At 32.7% G+C, this 20,287-nt stretch overlaps 2 protein-coding genes across 2 annotated transcripts; one reads left to right on the top strand and one right to left on the bottom strand.

The window, feature by feature from the left end:
- The first annotated feature begins 205 nt into the window (after nt 1–205).
- On the top strand, nt 206–4,644 carry LOC108749927. Its single transcript, XM_018488961.1, has 4 exons — nt 206–371; nt 2,241–2,523; nt 2,952–3,047; nt 4,119–4,644. Exons 2-4 carry the CDS (start codon nt 2,263–2,265, stop codon nt 4,497–4,499), a joined length of 738 nt encoding a protein of 245 aa, XP_018344463.1. The 5' UTR covers nt 206–371; nt 2,241–2,262; the 3' UTR covers nt 4,500–4,644.
- Nucleotides 4,645–11,084: 6,440 nt separating this feature from the next.
- LOC108749900 lies at nt 11,085–20,015 on the bottom strand. Its single transcript, XM_018488922.1, has 7 exons — nt 19,864–20,015; nt 17,145–17,454; nt 16,156–16,431; nt 14,869–15,101; nt 14,043–14,309; nt 12,717–12,972; nt 11,085–11,795 (listed from the first exon to the last, which is right to left on the bottom strand). The coding sequence occupies exons 2-7, from the start codon at nt 17,401–17,403 to the stop codon at nt 11,620–11,622; spliced, it is 1,467 nt and encodes a 488-aa protein (XP_018344424.1). The 5' UTR covers nt 17,404–17,454; nt 19,864–20,015; the 3' UTR covers nt 11,085–11,619.
- Between the last annotated feature and the right edge of the window lie 272 nt (nt 20,016–20,287).

Below are 20,287 nucleotides of genomic sequence, written 5' to 3'. Positions count from 1 at the left end.
TCAAATCTATTTCACAGAAGTTTAATAAATTAAATCTCGTATAATCAGAACCTTGTATCTCACCTTCATTTTCACAAAAAGAGATTTATCGGCGACAAGACGCGAAATTTTCCTACGTATCCACTGTAGTAAAGTGATAGTAAGTAAGATAATGATAATGAGGAAGTTAACATGACGCTTTCCAGCGGCTTAGATAGCCTCCGGCTTACGTGAGATTGTCGGTTATTAACTTAAATCGCTGCGTGAGTACGATAGTGCCTGTAATCAAACGGGATGTATACAATGGGGAGCGATTTGCGATATAGTTTTTATCTCCTGGCGATATCCCGGCGTCCCGTCAACAGCAGACACCGCTCGTGAATCTCGATCCGGTAAGATCGCTTTCGTTGTGCTTCAAAGTGAAGTTTTTCCCTGTTTGCCGTTTCTTCCTGTTTCAGCCTTCAATGACATTTTTCTCCATAGCTCCAGAATTAATATAAAAAATTTGTATCAGATACAAAGAATGCGAGTGTTTGTAATCATCTATCGTGAAATAGTTGAAAATGTGGATAGAACAGTGAAATACTGAATTCACAGATATTTTTCTATAATTTTTTCGAATATTATTCTTGTAACTTTTAACTTCGGTTGCTTGCAATTGGCATTTAAAATATTTTGAATATAAGACTTCGTTCTATTCAAGTTTGTGCAATAATTTATACTGCAAGTCTCGCTTGATAAAATATTTAAGATTTAAGAATTCGCCTCTTTCTTAATCATGGTTACAGTAATCGCAAGTCGATCGCAAGTTTGCTGCGACAGCCAATGTAAAGTATTAATTTTAAAATTTACGCTTTAGAATACTAACATATGAATTGAAACAAAGTTTGTAGCCAAAATTTAAGCAGCGATAACTTCATTAAAATTGAACAAAATTTAAAAAACGGTTTTAAAGCTTAAAATCTCTACTTTCGAAAGATTACTACGCCACTTGAGTTTCTGTGAGTTTGATAATTTTTAAACAAAGAAAAAACGAGTTGGAAAACGGGAAATTTTCATCTCACTTTATGAGCCTGTCACAAGCCAAAAAAACTTACAAAAAAAAAAGAATGTATTTAGACTCTTAAGATTTAAAAGTGTAAATGTTTAAAAATATTGGGCAAGTGAGAGTAACTCCGCAATAATCTTTTTTCAATTTCAATATGTTCGTGCATTTTTTGTAATGCTTACATTGAATTCAAATGTTTCGGCTCATTTCAAGCCATCATCAGTGATGTATTAACGTACAAGGCTTCAAAGGTTGCAATACTTTTTTTTAAATAGATTTCGGAATGCAGCTTATTCACCGAGCGATTGATCTTATTTATGGATCCATAAGTTGAATTTGTTCTTTATTATTTGCTTGGGCGTGGTAGAGGATAGTCGTAAGACGTTTAAAAATGACATAATTCCACACAAATTTGATATGCACATTTTAACCACATTCTCACATTCAACGGATGAATCATTTGAACTATACAATTGTAATCTATTCATTTTTACTTACCGTAATATTCCATCACTTAGGATCAATTAGAATTTGGACTAATTGACGGTTTTTGATCTAAATAATTAGTATGTACATCACTGATGATGACTCGAAGTGAGCCAAAACGTTCGAATTCAATGTAAGCATTGCAAGAAATACACAAACATATTGAAAAAAGATAACGCAAATATTAATACGGAATTACTCTCACTTGCTTGATATTTTTAAACATTTACTTTTAAACTTGCACAAATTTTCGATTTTTTAACGTAAAACTTAAACCGAAATTAAACTTTTCCGATTTTTTTTAAAATCGTTCATTATTAAAAATGTGTTTCTCTTAAGATTTTTGGTTACTATGTTATCGCAGATTAAATAAAAGGTGCGTTTTGACTTTGATTGCTTATAACTCTGTTAAAAATCATCGTATCGCAATTAAAAAAATAGATTCCTAAGCTAAAACTTTGCTCTATCAATTAATATATTTATCAATGTTTTTAAAAACATGTGGATATGACACAAATAAACGCAAATCGAACTACGAACTTTCGTTCCAACTCAACCAGAATCGGGATAAGAAAATCAGGAAACAATAAGGATCTCCCTCTCTTGCTTTCTTATTGAATCGGATACGGCGCTTAATTTAAAAAAATAGGACGGGATGCGCAAGACAAGCGTGATAAACTTGCGCGTGTATCGATTAGTTATAGTGATGTCGTAGTGTTTCTTCCAGTCGAATCTCTGTGTAACGCATCATGCCCGTCTGCCTCGGTACCGATCGCTCAGGCGCTATCGAATTCAGGATGCTTAGTAAGGACAGAATCGAAGATGCTCTGATCGTACAGCAGCATTCCATGCGGCAGGAGTGCATTGCGATCGGCATGGGTATGTACGAGGATCCCGGAGCTGCCGAAGAGATGCAGTTGGTCTTCAGGGAGGTCATTAAAGACGGATGCACGGTGATTGCTGTCGATCGATCGGATCGCGTTGTCGCCGTGGCGTTCAACAAGTTACATGCAAGTATTATATAAAAAAGCGCGGGCTTAAATATTGGCATATATGATCGACTCGGTAAATATGATTTTATTTCTGGCACGTCGTAGATTTTATTGTCGATTTTACCGCTGTCTGATAAATAGTCTGATAAATTCGCCGCGATTCGTACGACTTTAGCGATTTAGATCCACCTGCGCTGGATTAATTTGACAGTAAATTGACACTTCTTTCAGTATCATAAACGATCGCAATATCGGAAAGGCGGTTTTAAAGATAATTTCTAGATAAAGAAGATATTGCATGTTCCATCATGTTCGTGTACGACGCGTATTGAAATAAAGATAATTTGTCACAGTGAAGGAAAATTAATTTTGTTATTTTTTATAGTTATTTTTTTATATTAGTTTTTATTTCGTCAATCTTTGTAAATATCCATTTACATTTTCAGATGTCTTCCCAGCAAGAAGAGGACTCCTTTGCATTTTTTGTAAAAAATAACATCAAGCATCGCTCGTGTCGGGATTTGATTGAGTTCATCGATGGCGTAAGTCCATGATTTATATCATATTTTATACACGCTGCAATCAACAATGTCAATACAAGTGTTCCAGTTACCTCTGAGATCTTGTAATTCTTTCATAAATAATGATAAGCTTCGTAGATCGGATTACAGAAACGTGATTACTTGGTTTATTTTTTCTTTTAAGTAACGGTTATCTTTAACAAAAAATATTTTCTTGATATTTTAAAATGTAGTTGTTATAAATTTTAGAGAAAATTTATTATCACGTACTTAAAACAATAACTTTTTTTTTTGAGAATATTGTAAAAATTTATCAAAAATACAATTTAATATGATAAGCAAATTGAATTTGTTTTAATTTAGTAATCTTGATTTATTATAATAATCTTGAAATATTGAACTTATTAGGATTTAGAATATATTTTAAATAAATTTTTGATGCTTGTAATGAATTTATGATAGATTTGCGCAGGAAATGAAAAGTTACTTTCCAAAAATAACAAGTTACTCGTAATCAAGTATAGAAAAAGTAACAAATTATCATTACTAATTACCGATTTTTAAAAGTAACTTGTTACAGTTATCGTTATTTGAGAACAATTATCGTTATTTGAGAAAAAATAACTCATTACATGCCGCTACTTTTCATTACTTTTCCGTTACATTTTTTAAATCGACGACCACTAATCACAGGACGGGTGTCTATAGGGGTTGGCTTTCTAATCTCAAGCATTATGAATGGCTTGTGTCCAATCGTATGCAAAGTAACGATAAAAGTAACTGTAAAATTCGTTATCGTTACCAAAAAAATGTAACTGTTGCTATTGCTGTTACAGTTACCAAAACAGTAACTTGTAACTATAACAAAGTTACAGTTACAAGTAATGAGTTACTTCCATTCTCTGGATTTGCGGATATATGAACTTTTGAAATATTTGGGAAACAAAAGTAATTAATAGTTGAACATAGTATATGTATATATTTTCTCTGTGTAATCGCCTAATCTAAGAAACACGCATGCAGCAGATTCCATTAAGCTTATCGCTCTAACTATGCTCTAAGTATGCTGAATCACGTTATTTACGTTATCAGATAGAATCGCAAGTAGACGTTTTCGAGAAGTATAACGCGCGGGGTGCCATGGAAATCTTCTACATAGGCACGGATTCAAAATGTCAAGAGCGCGGTATCGGCTGGCAGATCACGGAGAAAAGTCTCGAGGTCGCGCGGGGTTTGCGCACCAGGAAGCTGAAGCAGATCTGTATAGCCGACAAAATCGTTAACGAGCACGTACGACCGGAGGTGGCTTTTGCCATCGCCGCCTCAACGTTCAGCCAACGGATCATGGAGAAGTTGAACTTTGAGACGCTTGCCGAGGTACAATACGAAGATTATGTACGTGGTGGTAAAAAGATGTCTGACAGGATAGGCAACTTGCACAAAATAGCCAGATTAACCGCCCGCAAGCTCTGACGGCTTTGATTCTAGATTTGCATAAATATTTTATGCAAAGTCATTTATTTTTATATCAAATTAAAAGCATTAGTAATCTAAAATTTATTCAAAAGAACGAGGAAAATTGTATTTCAATTATTAGATTACATGTTGCGGAAGAATAATTCACAGCATATTCTAACATCGTTAATATAATATATTAATATAATATATTTATTAATGTTATATAAAATAATATAAACAGTAAAGTTAGTTACATGAGATGTGATATTCTAATTATTATCGTGAAAGTTAAGATGTAGTTAAAAAGATGTAGTTGTTAATAAATTAATATTGTAGATTATAAAATATTTATACACACAAAGAAACTGGTGAAAATGAATATAAATGAATATTGTAAATTATAAAATATGTATATATACACAAAAAATCGGTGAAAATAAAACTAGTTGGGGTTACATGTTCACAACTAAGAATTCCATTTAATGTTAGCAACGCTTGTATAATATCATTTCCAGCCTTGTTGTCATCAAATGTTAAACAAGGATAAAATGATGAATGCTAGCATTGCGAACGTTAAGTGGAACGAATCCTAAGATATCTTCGTAAATTGTTAAAAACTGTTAAAAATTACCTTTACTAGCTCTAAACAGTATTTTTAAGAACAAGAACAGTAAGCTAATTATAAAGCCGACAGGAATAGATTTGAAGTTAATCAATTTATTAGCTGACGTTGACAAAATTAATCGTAACTAATGTATTTTTCGGGTAGGAAAAAGATATAACATGACTTTTTACATAAGTATATATATGTATATTAGCACACATTTAATATGTCATATCCACGGCCGGAAATGCTTACAATGGCGATACCGCGGTGACGGCATCACAATTTTGAGCGAAGCTTCTCGTTTATATTATATATATATATATATATTATATATTACCTTTCACAAAATTATGCAATTTGACGCCTCATGCGTCATTAACAAATCCCAAGCAAAATATCGGACGACTAGGATATTATCCACAATTCACAATGGCACGATTGAATTATCGTAATTACGACGATTACGTCTAGGGGGATTACGATTACGTCTTCGACAAAGCCATAGAAGACGATAACAGTCATACATATACGAATAATGCAATGTTAGCTTTCCGTATTTTCCGCGGATATTAACGTGTTTACAATAGCTAACGACGGAATCATTGTGTAGAAATGATTATCTATTGCTTACAATATTCGTCTCCGTGTTTAAGAAACTATTAATTTAATTAACATTAATGGCCACATTTTCTTTTCTAAAACTGACACACATGTCTTTTCCCCCTGAAGGTTTTATAATCAAAATTTTACGCGATGTTTTATCAGGAAAACACCATATATGTAAGATTATCAACAAAATCGCATTAAAGCGTTGAGATCTGAAGAGAATGCAGTACAAGACACAGTCGTCTATTATCTACTATTCTGACATCGTCGGAAAACTTGCTATTCCACTTCTTACTTTTTATTTAGTAACGCTTTGTATAATATTTTATATTATTGACCATAAAAATCCTTGTGTCATCTATAAGTCATAAAAAGTATCGCTAATAATTATAATTTAATAAAATGTAATGATAATAAAAATAATACATAATCACTTGTTATAAAAATTAATACATTAAAACATTTCATCAAAGGTTGTTTCATATAATAAATATTCAAACTTTTTGCCTTTAAGAAAAAAAGGAGTTTTTTTTTTTTATAAAGAGCTTTCTTATATCGTATAAAAAAAATTGAAAATATTGAAGATAAGACACAAGAATTTATGTAGCACATAGAAATTCGCAAGAAATATTAATCAAAAGTATTACGATTTACATAGAAAACGCAAGTACGCGTTATCAAAGAGATTAACAATTTGCGAAATAATTTACAATTGTTTAAATTGTTTAAATTGTTTACATCTAGGCGATTTTACTTAATACGACGTACATCGAAAGACGGAGGCGAAACTGACGCGAAATATTGCATCACAATGGAATACATCAAAATAGAAAGTAATAAATATTTATTTGCAAAACCGACTAAGTGCGCGGAGTCTTGACAAGAGAAAGTTAATATGACTTAATTATTGCATTTCTATGTTTAATTATATAATTAAAATAGCGCAACACGAATTTTGCACCTTCGTTTCAGTCTCGTTACCGGAATCGAATAGGGACGTACGGGGGGGAAATGTTGAGTCTAGCAATTTTTAAAATTGCACTTCAATTCCTTCATCTGAACTCTTGTACGTATACAGAGTATGTTAATTGTGAGACGTATATATATTGGCATCTATAAATAAATTGTATCTCTATATGCTACACGCCGCATATTCGTTTAGGAATTAACAAATATATGTATATATATGTGCGTATAAAGTACAGAAATTGTTCTTGTACATGTTTAAAATTGAGGACTTTGGCGCAGTAAGGAATTGTTTGAAATTTCGCAAAAAATAATTGAATCTGGGAGAATAGAAAATTAGTTGGGAATGAAGCAAAAACTTTGTTTGGAAATTAAATGATGTAACTAGCAGGCCTTTGGTATATACAATAAAAAGAGATGTTACAGATTTTTTTCTGTTAAAGAAAAAGTTCATAAACCGGTCTTTTTTTCCTGCACCAAAAGCCTCTGATTAATTATATTTACGTTAGACACAGCACAAGAGAGTATATTCAACTTCATTACGAAGGCTACTACTATGACATTTAGCGGTAGTCGACATTTAGCGATTTATCGACGAAACTACTGATTGCAACAAGGAGAGTGGCGTACTAACTTTATTATCGTTGCACTCAGTCAGCGCCGTTAGTTTGTTATTTACTTTCCCTTAAAATGCCATTACTGCTACTGTAAAAAATGTGGACGTATAGCTGCTTCCATTTCCATAGAATACGATACTTCGACACACTTCCAACAAAGTTAATATCTTCCTCTGACTTACTATCTATTTAACTTACAGCCTGAATTCAATAATCGCTGTCAACGAGCTACGCCGCGTGTCGCGATCCGACACCTGACATAAATAACGACACTTACAAATTATTATTACTATTGTTATTATCTCATTATCGTTATTATTATACCGAAATATTGTAATAATGCAAACACTATGCAAACGCGCGGTAATACTTACAATTAGCTTAAGTCGAGTCACACGAGACTCGAATGTGTTTTTGGCACGAATATTCTTTTATTTTTTTTCATTCTGTAAGATCGCTCTGAGCCGCTTTTGAACTTTTGATTTTCCTTTTTGTTCTTTCAAAGAAGTTTGATTATTTAGTAATTTCACTCGGAGGAGAAGGAATTACGAAGACAGGGAGTAGAGAGAGAACTTTTCATAAAAGTTTGGGATGACCGACAGATGTTTCGTGGTTATAAGGAATAAAAATAAATAAAAGAGGGAAAAAGTAAAGCAAAAAATTATAAAAATAATTTCTTACAAAATTTAATAACTTCCATTTTTAATTTAATTCTAATTTTTTATAAACTTTTTAAAAATTATTAAATTTTTTAATAAAAAGAAACACTGATTAATAAAGTGAAAATTAGCCAAAAAGATATAAATATAAAACGTTTATAATTACATCATAAATATTTCAAGAAAAATGTCATAATAAAATATATTATCAATTTGTTACGGTAAAAGCAATTTTGTAAAAGATAATATACATAAAGAAAACTTGAAATATTGAAAGAGAATGTAACTTAAAATAAGAGCCAATATTGATATTTATTGTAATCCAATAGAGAAATAAGAAGGTAACAAATTTATAAATATTAAAAAGATGGTAATATATGTAATTGGTACTCTGAAGAGGAAGATACATGGAAGAAATTTTTGCTAACGGCGGCATAAACGGGTAGTTAACGTTATTTGGAAACTTCCGTGGATGCCGTGACGAGTTTTACAAGTTGACAGCAGGGAAAACGCAAGTTAAACGTGCACGGCCAGGACCCAACTAGTTCGTAACAGTTTGTGCGCTTAAGTTATTGATACAGTAACTGTCTGATGTTAGCGGAAACATAGTAGAGAGGAAATACACACTCATACACACGCACGCACGCGTGCGAGCGTATTTCAGTCGCTCGCTTATTTACTTTATTATTTTATTCCCAACATGAAAGTTGAAAACTGCGACTTTAGCCGTAAGTGAACCTTCTTTCCCAAACTATCTTTGGCGAGATGGAGTGTCGTCTACATCCGTGTGCACAGAGTTGCAAATGTTGCGTGCGAATTGAAGCTAAGCTTCTCGCACAGCACGAAAGATATCCAGGAGACGTCCTTATAGAATGTCTTTTGGATGTCTTTAGAACGTCTCTAGGAGATTTGGGTTCCAACATAACTCGGTTTCCCAAGATTCAACTCGTCAAGAGAGTGTCAGTATCCATTTCCCTACTTGGCGATATCTCCGTAGTATCATTTAGCCAATATCCATAGGACATTTAACAGAGTTTAACTATCTGATTGGCACTAATTGGACTGCAGTAATGTCATTAATTAAGTGAAATTAAATTAACGTCTGATTTAGGCAAATGTCATTAATTAAATGAAATTAAATTAATATTTCTAATTTAGACTTGTATCAATGCAGTTTAATCTCTTTTTTCAACTAACTCATCTTTTTTTTAATTATAAGAATCAGAGAAAAATGAAGAGTAAGTTGAATCCAGATTAAAGTTAATCTACATGATAGAAACAAGCATTAGACAAATAATTACAGTATGTAGATTCGCATAGATTCATTGCCATAACAAAATTATCATTGAAAAATGATTGTTATTTGGTCCATTTCCAGAGAAACATACACATTTTGGCATCTAAGAAAAAATGCTTCCAAATATTTTAAGAATTTTAATTGAGTGATCATTAAAATTAATCAATATGATCTCGAAATTGGTCGTCCATATATTTCATTTTCTGATTTCAAAAACACTCAAGTTCGAGAGTGACGACATTGAAGTTTGGAAGTCAAGTAAGATTGGAAGACTCTTAACTCTTGTGCATGCAAGTTTGTAGTTAGAAACATACTTTTTTTGGGCCCTTTGCCTCGTCCACTCATTACTCCAGTCCTCAACATGTGTAATTTGAACTTCTTCGAAAATATATAAAACATCTCGTTATCAAAATAAAATATAAATTGGCTATAACGTTGTCGCGCTCGCGTAACAGCGCGAACGTTCTCGTTTGGCAAATATGTAGAAAACATCGATCGCTTTCTTTCTCCTTTCTTCCCCGCGCAACTATCATATCCTTCTTTTCTTCGTATAAGGGATAATTATCAATATAATTAGCGTTTTTTTTCTTATCACAAATGCTCGCGCGCTATTCCTCCGCGTTCGTAGAAATGAATTTTGCGGGAGCACGCACGTAAAGTGCATATTTAAAATACTAAATACCGCTCAGAAAATCTTCGGCTGACTTTTCGTTAACAATGTCAACTAATTCTGACACTAGTTTAATTTTCACGATAAGAATTTTAGTCTCAACTAAATTATATTGACATTAAATTTATATCTACAATAAATATTATTTAATAAAATAAAGCGGTAAATAGACCGTTTTACAATAAATTAAGGTAACCGGACCCAATATGGAGCGTGTATTCAAAACGCCCTATTCACTGTTTGTAAGTACGAGTAATTACACAATTAATTCAACAGGTAACAGTAATAGTTTGTGCAGATTATCTATCTGACTTGATTGAATCAGTTTATTGTTTAATTTGTTCATTTAGTTATCAGTAAAGAAAATCCAGACTATCATAGTCGTGATGTAATATTTCGTAGGAAAGTAATCGCTTCCTATAACTACAAAAAAATGTATAACAAATCAAACTAACCAAGATTCCTTATAAATCAAAGAAAACTGGAAAGGATACGGGTAGTAGGAGTCAAGCGCAGAAGACGTCGCGCAAATAATATATCTATGAAGTGTGAAACTTCTTTATTCACTAAAACGCGCTTTATTCACTATCCCCCCCGTAACTATAACCGTACTATAGCCCGTATCCTTTCCAGTTCTTACAAAAAAATGATTATTAATTTCAGTCGTGTTGTTGTAACTCTATATTCATACTTTACAACACCAGATAGCTAATTTATTATTTTCGCCACAAGCTTTCATTATAATCAAAGAGAAAAACTTCTTTGTAAGGTAGAACTAATATGACCAACTATAGGTAACTGAGTGTACATATATCGATTGTGTTAATTTTTTTTTTATATTTTTATTATTTCAAATCATGAATTCTAATTCACCCATTAAACATCGTGGAAATAAATAGATAAGTCCAATTTGGAAACGGTTTTTGTGTATTCTTATATATTAATAAACATGTCAATATGTCGATAATAATTTACAATCTTATAAAAAACATGGATCACTTTATTTTTCATTTTTCTAATTTTTGTTTTACGAAAAAGAGGGAAACATACTTAGGTCATATTGGATGTCACGTGTACTCAATATGCGTGGAATGCTACGTTTTTTAAATTTTTACTGCAACTATATAAATGTTTCAAAATGTCTCATAATTTTTATTAACATTCAGAAATGTTTCCCTCTTTTAAATGTAATCACCAATTTTTTAATTTTGGAGTCAGCAAAAAATAAAAGAAAATTGTAAAGCCTAGTAGGGGCATATAGAGTATTATAGAGTCCGGTTACCTCATTCTCTTTAATAGGATTAAATTAATTCTTTTCTAATCCTTTATTTCTAAAGAGAAAACGTTACAGCCAGAATTAACTGACGCCGAATCAACCGTCTGTCGATATATTTTTGCACGAAAATCGACAGAATGTGCATATACGAATCGAAGATCATTTTATGATTCATTTTACCTTGATGACCTCGTGGTCGAAGGGAGAGCATCAATGCATCTGGGAACAGTTGACAAAATATATCTGTCAAGTGTACAACAATAACATTATCCCGGCTTGGTGAAATTTGTCTCGTTAATATCGTTTGTTCCGATCAATTCGACGTAAGAGCAATGGTTTACCGTCGTACCCGTCGAATCGATCAGAATTCATTTTCGTGGATTACCGCACGTGGTGTCGACCTCGTCGCGAGGCCAGGCTAGGTGCTACAGAGTGATTCATCTGTGACAGGCCTCGTGCGGCTGAATGTCGGGCGGCTGAATAGTTTGGTAAGGAAGCTGTGTATCTCTGAAGTGCGATCTGACCAGCAGGCCCAGACCGAGTAGCACGACAGGAAGACCGAGCAAGGCGCAGATCAGCTCGCCCGTTACTCCCGGTGACCAGGAGATGAAACCTGTTCAAGAGAAATCTTTTAAAGGCTCAGTACTTCGGTTTTTGCAATTACGTGATCAAATGCCTAGGTAAAATACAGAGTCCTAATTAAGTTAATGATATCATATAGGACGTCATCATTTGATATTTAAAAATAAATTTATAAGTGACAAATAAATTATGATGATGTTCTTATGATATTATAATATTATGACAATTAATAAAGGTAATCTTAAATAGTAATTTAAAAATTGTACGCACTTTTGAAAATGTTAAAAAATTAAAAGTAAAAAGTGGGCTAATGAAAGTGAAGCGATATAAGCATTGCGCAAATTTGTATGTGTAAATTTTCAATTTATTTAATTTGGACTGACATTCGAGTCATCTTCAGCAATAATCATAGAATAGAAATGAGTTGAATCCTTAACGAGAAAACTCTACCACTCTCATTAGCCCGCTCTTTACTTTTAATTTTTTATATTATTACTATTTCTATATTCTACTTAGGCAATCTACAGAAAGCAGGTCTGAGAAAATGACACGTGCTTATAAGGAATTCATAAACGAATTCGTAATAATGTAACTGTAAGAGGGAACATGTTAATTCTTAATTGAAATTGAGAATTCGTAATCCGGATATCTAATCTATAAAAAGAACGTCTAATATGTAATTATTTGTATTTTTATAAAAAAAGGAATAAGTTCAAATAAACTGAAAGAAATTTATCCCAACTCAATTAAGAGAGAATATCCTGCTTTAGAAGATTATATTCCAGAAAATAAATTCTTACGAACCATGCTTCACGTATCTCTCTACGGAACTAGCTTTTGCTTTAACATCTGTTATCCGTTTTAATATTTATATCGCATAATACGAGGCAAATTGTTGCAAAATTCAAGCTAAAGCTACAACACTTCATGCACCATTCATTTAGATATTTACCCCCGTGTAAACCAACGTCCATCCTGTAAATGCTCCACCAGATACCAGACAGCGGAAGCGAAACGGTAGCGGTGGCCACGCTGAACACCGAGCTTTCGCATAACGACAGGAAGTTGAGACTCGAGATCGCGAAGATAACATACGCAAATAAGAAAGTCCACCCGTGACTGGAAACGTTCGCGCATAGATTGCCGCCTTTAAAGTGGCATATTAGTCCGCGTTCGACAGTACGATAGAGTTCAACGGGTGACAGACCCTAAAACGCCATTTAAAAAATTATTTTTTTAAATAAATATTTAATTAATATTCTCTAGGAAAGCTGCCAACTCATAGCCAAAAATAAAAAATTATATTTTCTATTTTATGTATATTATCAAAATAATAACGTTATGTGTAACAGTTTAACAGTTTCATTTGAAATGTATTTTTAAAAATCTTGAAAAATTTATATTTGAAAATGTAACTTGTATTTCATAAATAAATAATATATTTTTAAAATATTTAACTTTCGTAAATTATTGTAATTTTTTATTTTCGTGATTGATGAAATAAAATTCGGAGTTAATTATTCTGATAATTATTTTTACACAGTCGTGTAAAAATGTCATAAAAATCCAAATTAAAATCCACAATTATAAATAAAACGAAAACACATTATATCAATTTTAACCTTTTGAGGACCGGCATGTTTTCAATCACTTTTTTACTTTAAGAACTAGAACTTTTTTTGCCAATGTCATGGGGTTAAGTGGCGAAAAAGTTGGCGCTATACTGTCAAATCCCTAAAGAGACCTTCGGTCCGGATAAAAATGACATCCTTTATTTTTTGTTTTTTTAACTAAATATAATTAGATATTGTTAGAATAATTGTCTATCATTATTGTGGAGTAAAAATTTCACAAATAATGTATATAAAACCATTTTTTTAGTGCTGTAAATTATGTCCACGCAATAAAATCAATTTCATTAAATAATGTCTCGTGTATGGTACGGTTGTCGAGAAACGTGTGTGCCGGGATATTTATAGTGCCCTACTCTCCAAAATATATGCGGACATTAATTAGAGCTAATTATGAGTTGCAAAAACACTACAAATTCCAAAAAATTAATTAAAATGATTCAAAGTCCTTAAAAGGGCCTCCGATCCTCTAAAGATTAAAAGATAACTTTCTCCTCTGATATAGATTTTTATTGATTGCAAATTTAAGATAAGTTGATGTAAAGAATTGAAAATTTTTACTGTTAAAGATTTGACCTAAGAAAAATCCTCCGAAAACTGACTTGATAATAGTAGATAAATGATACGTCTCTTTTTATGCCACTCACCCTGCCAACACCGGGCAAAGTGTCGAGCCAGCAGAGCGTCAGGATGGCGAAGAAAGCAATGACGTGTATGTAAAAAAGGGTTTGCATCACCGGTGGCTTGGGATAGCTTTTTGGCTTTATCGTGGGATCCGGATCGGTCACGTGCAAGAGTCGGCCACCCTCTTCCTCGGAGCCACGACGACGAATATCACGCGAAGACACTAGACGGGACACCGTGTATAGGAAAGAATTGTGCTGCGTTGTCATCATCTGGCACACGTTCTGTTGCTGGAAACGGAAAATCACGAATGTCACTCGTTCCACCGAAACCAGTTGTTAGGAAGATGTAAACGAAAAATCCGACGACCGAAAAACTAATCCGTCAAATAAGAAATCGGTTTATCCGCAAATATCCAAGAAAAAAAAAACGTACATATAAAAATGTTCTGCGATAAATATGGCGCTCCTTTTAATGAATTACGTAATTAGTGAATAAAAGAAAAGTTTCAAAACATATTTCTTATTCTTTTACCCAAGACACACAAAAAATCAAAGTGACTTTATTTTGATTCTTAATATCGAAAAACAAAAATTAAATTTTGTATCAAATAAAAAAAATCATTTCGACTTTCATAACGTTATAAAATCATCTAGACTTTCTCCTTGACGTATTCCTTAGGTACTTAATAAAAATCCTATTTCTTCAATCTTTTCTGATGAGAGTTAAAATTAGAAGTTCTTTCGAAACTGAGTTTAATAAAAATTGTGTCGATACATCATCGGAGATCCCACGGGTCTTGTGAGCGAATAAACTACGATTTGCGCAAGAATGTCGATGATAAATTACCCCGGTAGTGTAATGGCGTTCAAGCATAGTGAAGAACATGGCGAAGGCGGCGAGAGAGCCCACGTAAACGAACGTCCAAACCGCCCGAACACCCCAGGATCCTCTCATGGCGGCTGTGTGCGAAGAAACTTCTCTTCCTCGACAACGAAACTCATCGCAGAGACCGTAATCGACGCTTATAAACAGACCTACTATTATAGTTGTGCTCGAGAATATTCGCTGCAGACTCATCACTGAAAACATTCGAGGGGGATGGAATTCCGTAAATCTGCATGCAATTAGAAAAAAATTGTATTTCGAAAAATAACAAGAATTAATTATTTTTAAAAAATCCTCGAAGTTTGATACAATTAACTCTAGAATGTTAATTCTATTGAGTTTTAATATTGCTATTGATACGTGCATAAATAAATTTTACGTACAAGAAAATAGATCACTTTCATTAACTTCTGGAACTTGATGCAATTAAGTCTAGAATGCTATCGCTATTGAATAATACAGTATTGTTATCGATCTATAAATGTTACGTACAAAAAAATTAATCACCCTTAATTAATGTAATTTAAGCTTTTTATATATTTCATGCTTTTAATAACAAAATATAAAAAACGTAGAGTTTTATAAACACAAATAACTTCATTACTAACTTAAAAGAAAAAAAAGAATAAGCACACTATCAGAAATCTTGAAATGATATGGAATATAATTCAATCGTGTGTTTTTTCATAACACAGTATATAATAATAAAATAACACAAAATTACTTAAATATTGAAATCACGCTCACTAATTCTTCTCTAATTATCAGGGGAAAAGGTTTTAAAAGTTTGTTTCCAATTGTTTTAATATGACAAATGGGACTTCCTAATGATTATTGAAAGGATAGCTGTTCATTAATATTCAATAACTCGTTCAATAACTTGTACGTAAAATTTATCACACTCTAGAATTAAAAAGAATTAATTACAAAAATAGTTTCTCATTATTTCTAAGGCTAACACTCTGTACCGCAGAATTATTCTCAATAAATCCTTCATTTTTCTGAATTAATATTTTCTGTATAAGTATTTAAATATAAAACAATAATACGTACTATAAATATATTAAGTCTAAAATTTTACATCCATTTAATACACGCTTCGCCGGAAAAACGTTTTAGCTTATCATAACAAATAAAATAATTTGGCATTTGTGTAATGCAATTACATGAATGGTAAATTATTTTGCTTATTATGATAAAACGTTGATAAAATAACAATAACATGACATGCAATTCTAAAGCACTCACTTTTTTGACAGAAGAAGAAGTAATAGACGAGAGAGAAGACGAGGGTAATGCCCTTTATCGGATCTTGTAAGTGGCACAACACCCTATTCCTATCGAGAGACAGAGTGATTAGGATTCCTGAGAGGGCGTACAGAGTGCTTATTTTGATCAGGCCACAGCGGGGGATCTTAATCCGCATGCTGTTCGGTATTAACGGCGGCGGCGGTGACACTCTGTCCACGGCGAAGTATACCAACCCCAAAATACAGGCGGAGCACAGGGCAGTGAAAAGGAGTCCTGCAAGAGTCACGAAGGCCGATTTGGAAAGATATTAAATTGCCGCGAATAAAGCGAAAAAGTCAAAATGACAGCGACATGAAATTAATTAAAGCGCCAATATTAATGAATTTACCGTGTAATTGAAGTGGCGTCCAATTTTAGCTCTGCTCTAATCGAATAAATATTTCTACTCTGTTTTAATCAATAATATATATGTTAAAAAATAAATGAGTCCACGGTTAATAAAACTACAAGTAGAGAATTATACGAAATGAAAAAAATCTAATTGAAGTCTAATTTAAATTTCGTTTTTTTTTGTTTGTAACTTTTAGCAAATATATATTGTAAATATTTTTTAAAGAGAGAGATTAGATACTACCATGTTTTATGTAATTCTCTTGTAATATTATATCAGCCAGAGCGAACTGTAATTTTGGAAATGATGAGAATCCAAGAGATATGCGCGTAGATTTCGCAGCATGGTAAATGTTCGCGGACATAAATAAATTGTTTGCAGTAATTGCAATCCCGAGAAATTGATCCCCGAGATATTTAACTCCGAAATCTCGAAATTGCGAGATCCATCGGTCGGGCTTGGCCACTCAATTTGGCGTTACACATTAATTTAGACATCATGTGTACCTCCGTATATTGGTGCAATCCGTAAAGATGTGTGTGTGTGTGTGTGTGTATGTGTGTGCATAAATAGGTGCATGTATGTCTCTGTCTACCTGTGTAAGCGCTGGAGACAGCGGCGACGCTCTCGAGATAAAGCGGATAGCTGATAACGAGAACGGTAACTGATATTGCAACCGACACGAGAGTGGCTAGAAAACGGAGCTTCTGCCAATTTTCGCGATCGGTATCGAACAGCTTATCGCCGCCTGCCTGATAAGGGACATATGGCGATTCCTCGGTGTCGGTGTATTCCTCGATCTCGACATCGCTGCCGGTGCAACGGAGCTCTTCCTGTTCCTCGTCATCCATCATCGTCGACACACAGCTCGTTAGACTTGCCAGCTTGGCGGCTTTCTCGTTACTCTATCGAAACAAGAACGCTTTGGCTTCTAGTACATTCCGTTTCAAGATGGCGAATTAGCAATACATCTAAATTTGATGTCAAAATGTACTTTCATACACAGTGAAAGCCATCTCGTTAATTTTATGTATTTTTAATAATCTCTATATTTTCTCTTTGTAATTGCATATTTATGTCATGTGAATTATGCGAACTAAAAAACATCTGCTTCGGTTTAAAGCGCTACTTTTAGTAATACAAAAAATAATAATAAGACAATTCTTGTACGTATTTCTTATTTTAAGACCTGCTTTAATAAATTGTTGAATTTTCATTTATATATTGAGTTAAATAAATTTTATGAATGTAGAAAGCAATTAATTATTTTTTCCTTAATTCAGAATGAGTCTAATAATTTTTCTTATTATGTGAATATTTGATATTTATAATTGTCATACATATATCTAAATCATAAACGGAAAATTAGACGGTCGTATTTAAGTCTAGCTGCATTCATGGCATTTGAATGCAAAACCCTGCCTTACTAGTTTGAAATATATGATTTGAAACCATTGAAAATGAATGTATAATATATGTGGGTACTGAAAGGATTAATTTCTGCGATTCTAAGACTTCAAATGTGCTTGATATAAAGCTTAAAAATAATGTACATTTTTTAATTTAAAAATATCTAATAAATACTTATTTAAAATAATATACATAATTTTTTATTTTCAAATGGAACAATATTTGTTCAAAAGTATGATTATTATTGATATCGTTGTTATTATTATTTTATAAAATAATGTTCCAATTATTTTATTAAATTTTTTTTTATTCTTCAAATAATTCATATCAGATTTCAAAATAGGATTTCGATTATAATATCATACGTTATGTATTTCGATATATGTATAATTTAATATTTTTATATGAATATATTTCTAATTCTTTAAATTTTGGTATATAAAATTATAAATAAAATTCTATCGTAAATTCTGAATACATGAAAAGCAGATCATCTAAAGTGAGCTCAAAGTGAAACTACTCGTTGGAATTAATTTCAAGCTACGGTTCTGAAACACGTATCGCGAACCTCGCCCTTTTCACAGGTACAAAGCGGTCCAGATACATGCGAGAATAGAACGAGCAAAATTGCGGATTAGATTGCGTGTCGCTTGCTATCGTGCGTAACCAAACCGTGCGAGGCTCAAGAAACGAGAGAATAAAAAGTTCCTTTTAGCTTATTTAAAATTATATTTTAAACGCATCATGTGTCCAATATAACAGAAAGCATTTAAGTAAAAAATGTATTTTATAAGAAAACATTTACTTTAATTATTTAATTTGCTGTGGATTTATCAAAATTTTGAAATTACTAAATTTATGGAATTACGGAATTGTTGAAAATTTAAATAATTATTATATTCGTTCTTAAGTCTATTTTATATTCATTCCAGAATTCAAGAATAAATACTATTTATAATTTTATGCGCCCTTTTAATATATAAGAAAAAAATATTAAAATATCAGGAGTACAGACACGCAGAGATATAAAACACACCACGAAAAGTATAACATATAAAGCTATGAATAGAATTCTATTATATCTTGAAATTCCAAGCAAATTATAGATTGTCTAAAATATACTTAATAAACTACTAAAATATTAAAACATCCTATTTTAATAGAAACAGTAGAAGGTTTAAAAGTAGCAAAGCAGTAAAGACGTAATATATAGAATTATTAGTAAGCATAAAAGTTATTATTAAACAAAATCCTGCGTAACGATCAAAGATAATATTTAACATTTAACATAATTTTATATGCTTTACATTAATCACTAATTATTTATTAAAATAAACGATTAGTATCTAGATTAATCTGTTCGACATCGACATTATTTAAATTATATAATGCAAACCATAAAATATTAATTAATTATAGCTGTATAGCGTAATCTTTTTAGAAATATACCATAATGTTAACTATGCCGATAAAGTAGTAACTGTCAATTTAATAACAGATAACATGAAAAGCAACTAAGTTCAATCATATATGCGATTATCTCATATCTGATTTTATTTTATTTACTTGAAAACAATTAGTAAAAAATTTAAGGATTTCTTCTGACAACTAGAAAATTCAAATTTTTTCCAAAAAGAAAGATAAAGATGCAAAAGGTAAGACAAAGCGCAGACTGCTCCGGAAAAAGCATAATGTAAACAAAGCAATGCTTGTCATCGGAAAAGACGCAGAATTGTTCTATTAACGTCACTCATTGTTGATCAGACTTGGATAGCCATAACTGTTTGTATAATGTCTCTAATTTCTAAATTATTCAGCGAGAATTGGCAAATCAATTAAACAAAAAGACGCAAACTAATTATATATGGAAATTGGCGTTAATGCTCTGAAATTGTCAGACTCACCCTTGGACGGGAACCTAACCTGACACCGCCCACCCTCGGGAAAGCGTCTGATACCCCGGGTATCCCCTGTGAACCGTCGTGTCGCTGACGCGAGACGAATTCACGATGCGGTCGATGGTGACGATGACAGCGTCGGCGATGGCGCGGCGCGCTTTAATCGCGAGTGCTGCGTCGCGCGATAAGCCAAGCGAAACAGCGAAACCGCGACTTCAGCCCATCGTGGATGACGGCGAGAGGTACCTCTTTGTGTCGCGGCTTCCGCCACCAACCTACCTCAGGACCGTACCCGGCGATTCGATAAGCGAAGTCGAAGCCCATCCACGTGCGGATTCCGTATAACGGACGATATCGATTGTAGGATGGAAACGAGTGGTATCCTGCTCAGGGTTGATAAAAATCATGTTTTAAACATGTCTGAAACTGT

Source organism: Trachymyrmex septentrionalis, unplaced genomic scaffold, assembly GCF_001594115.1.
Source record: "Trachymyrmex septentrionalis isolate Tsep2-gDNA-1 unplaced genomic scaffold, Tsep1.0 scaffold32, whole genome shotgun sequence".
NCBI lineage: Eukaryota > Metazoa > Arthropoda > Insecta > Hymenoptera > Formicidae > Trachymyrmex > Trachymyrmex septentrionalis.
Note: the sequence above shows the minus strand (reverse complement) of the source record. Positions and strands in the feature narration are given on the sequence as shown.

What these genes read in the sequence shown, in the direction of transcription:
- LOC108749927 (XM_018488961.1), top strand. Translation starts at nt 2,263, where the DNA reads ATGCCCGTCTGCCTCGGTACCGATCGCTCAGGCGCTATCGAATTCAGG. An exon ending in TGGCGTTCAACAAGTTACAT is followed by an intron (nt 2,524 to 2,951) that starts GCAAGTATTATA and finishes TTACATTTTCAG; the next exon opens with ATGTCTTCCCAGCAAGAAGA. An exon ending in TGATTGAGTTCATCGATGGC is followed by an intron (nt 3,048 to 4,118) that starts GTAAGTCCATGA and finishes TTACGTTATCAG; the next exon opens with ATAGAATCGCAAGTAGACGT.
- LOC108749900 (XM_018488922.1), bottom strand. Translation starts at nt 17,403, where the DNA reads ATGATGGATGACGAGGAACAGGAAGAGCTCCGTTGCACCGGCAGCGAT. An exon ending in TGTCTCCAGCGCTTACACAG is followed by an intron (nt 16,432 to 17,144) that starts GTAGACAGAGAC and finishes TGACTCTTGCAG; the next exon opens with GACTCCTTTTCACTGCCCTG. An exon ending in GGACGTTGGTTTACACGGGG is followed by an intron (nt 11,796 to 12,716) that starts GTAAATATCTAA and finishes TCTCTTGAACAG; the next exon opens with GTTTCATCTCCTGGTCACCG.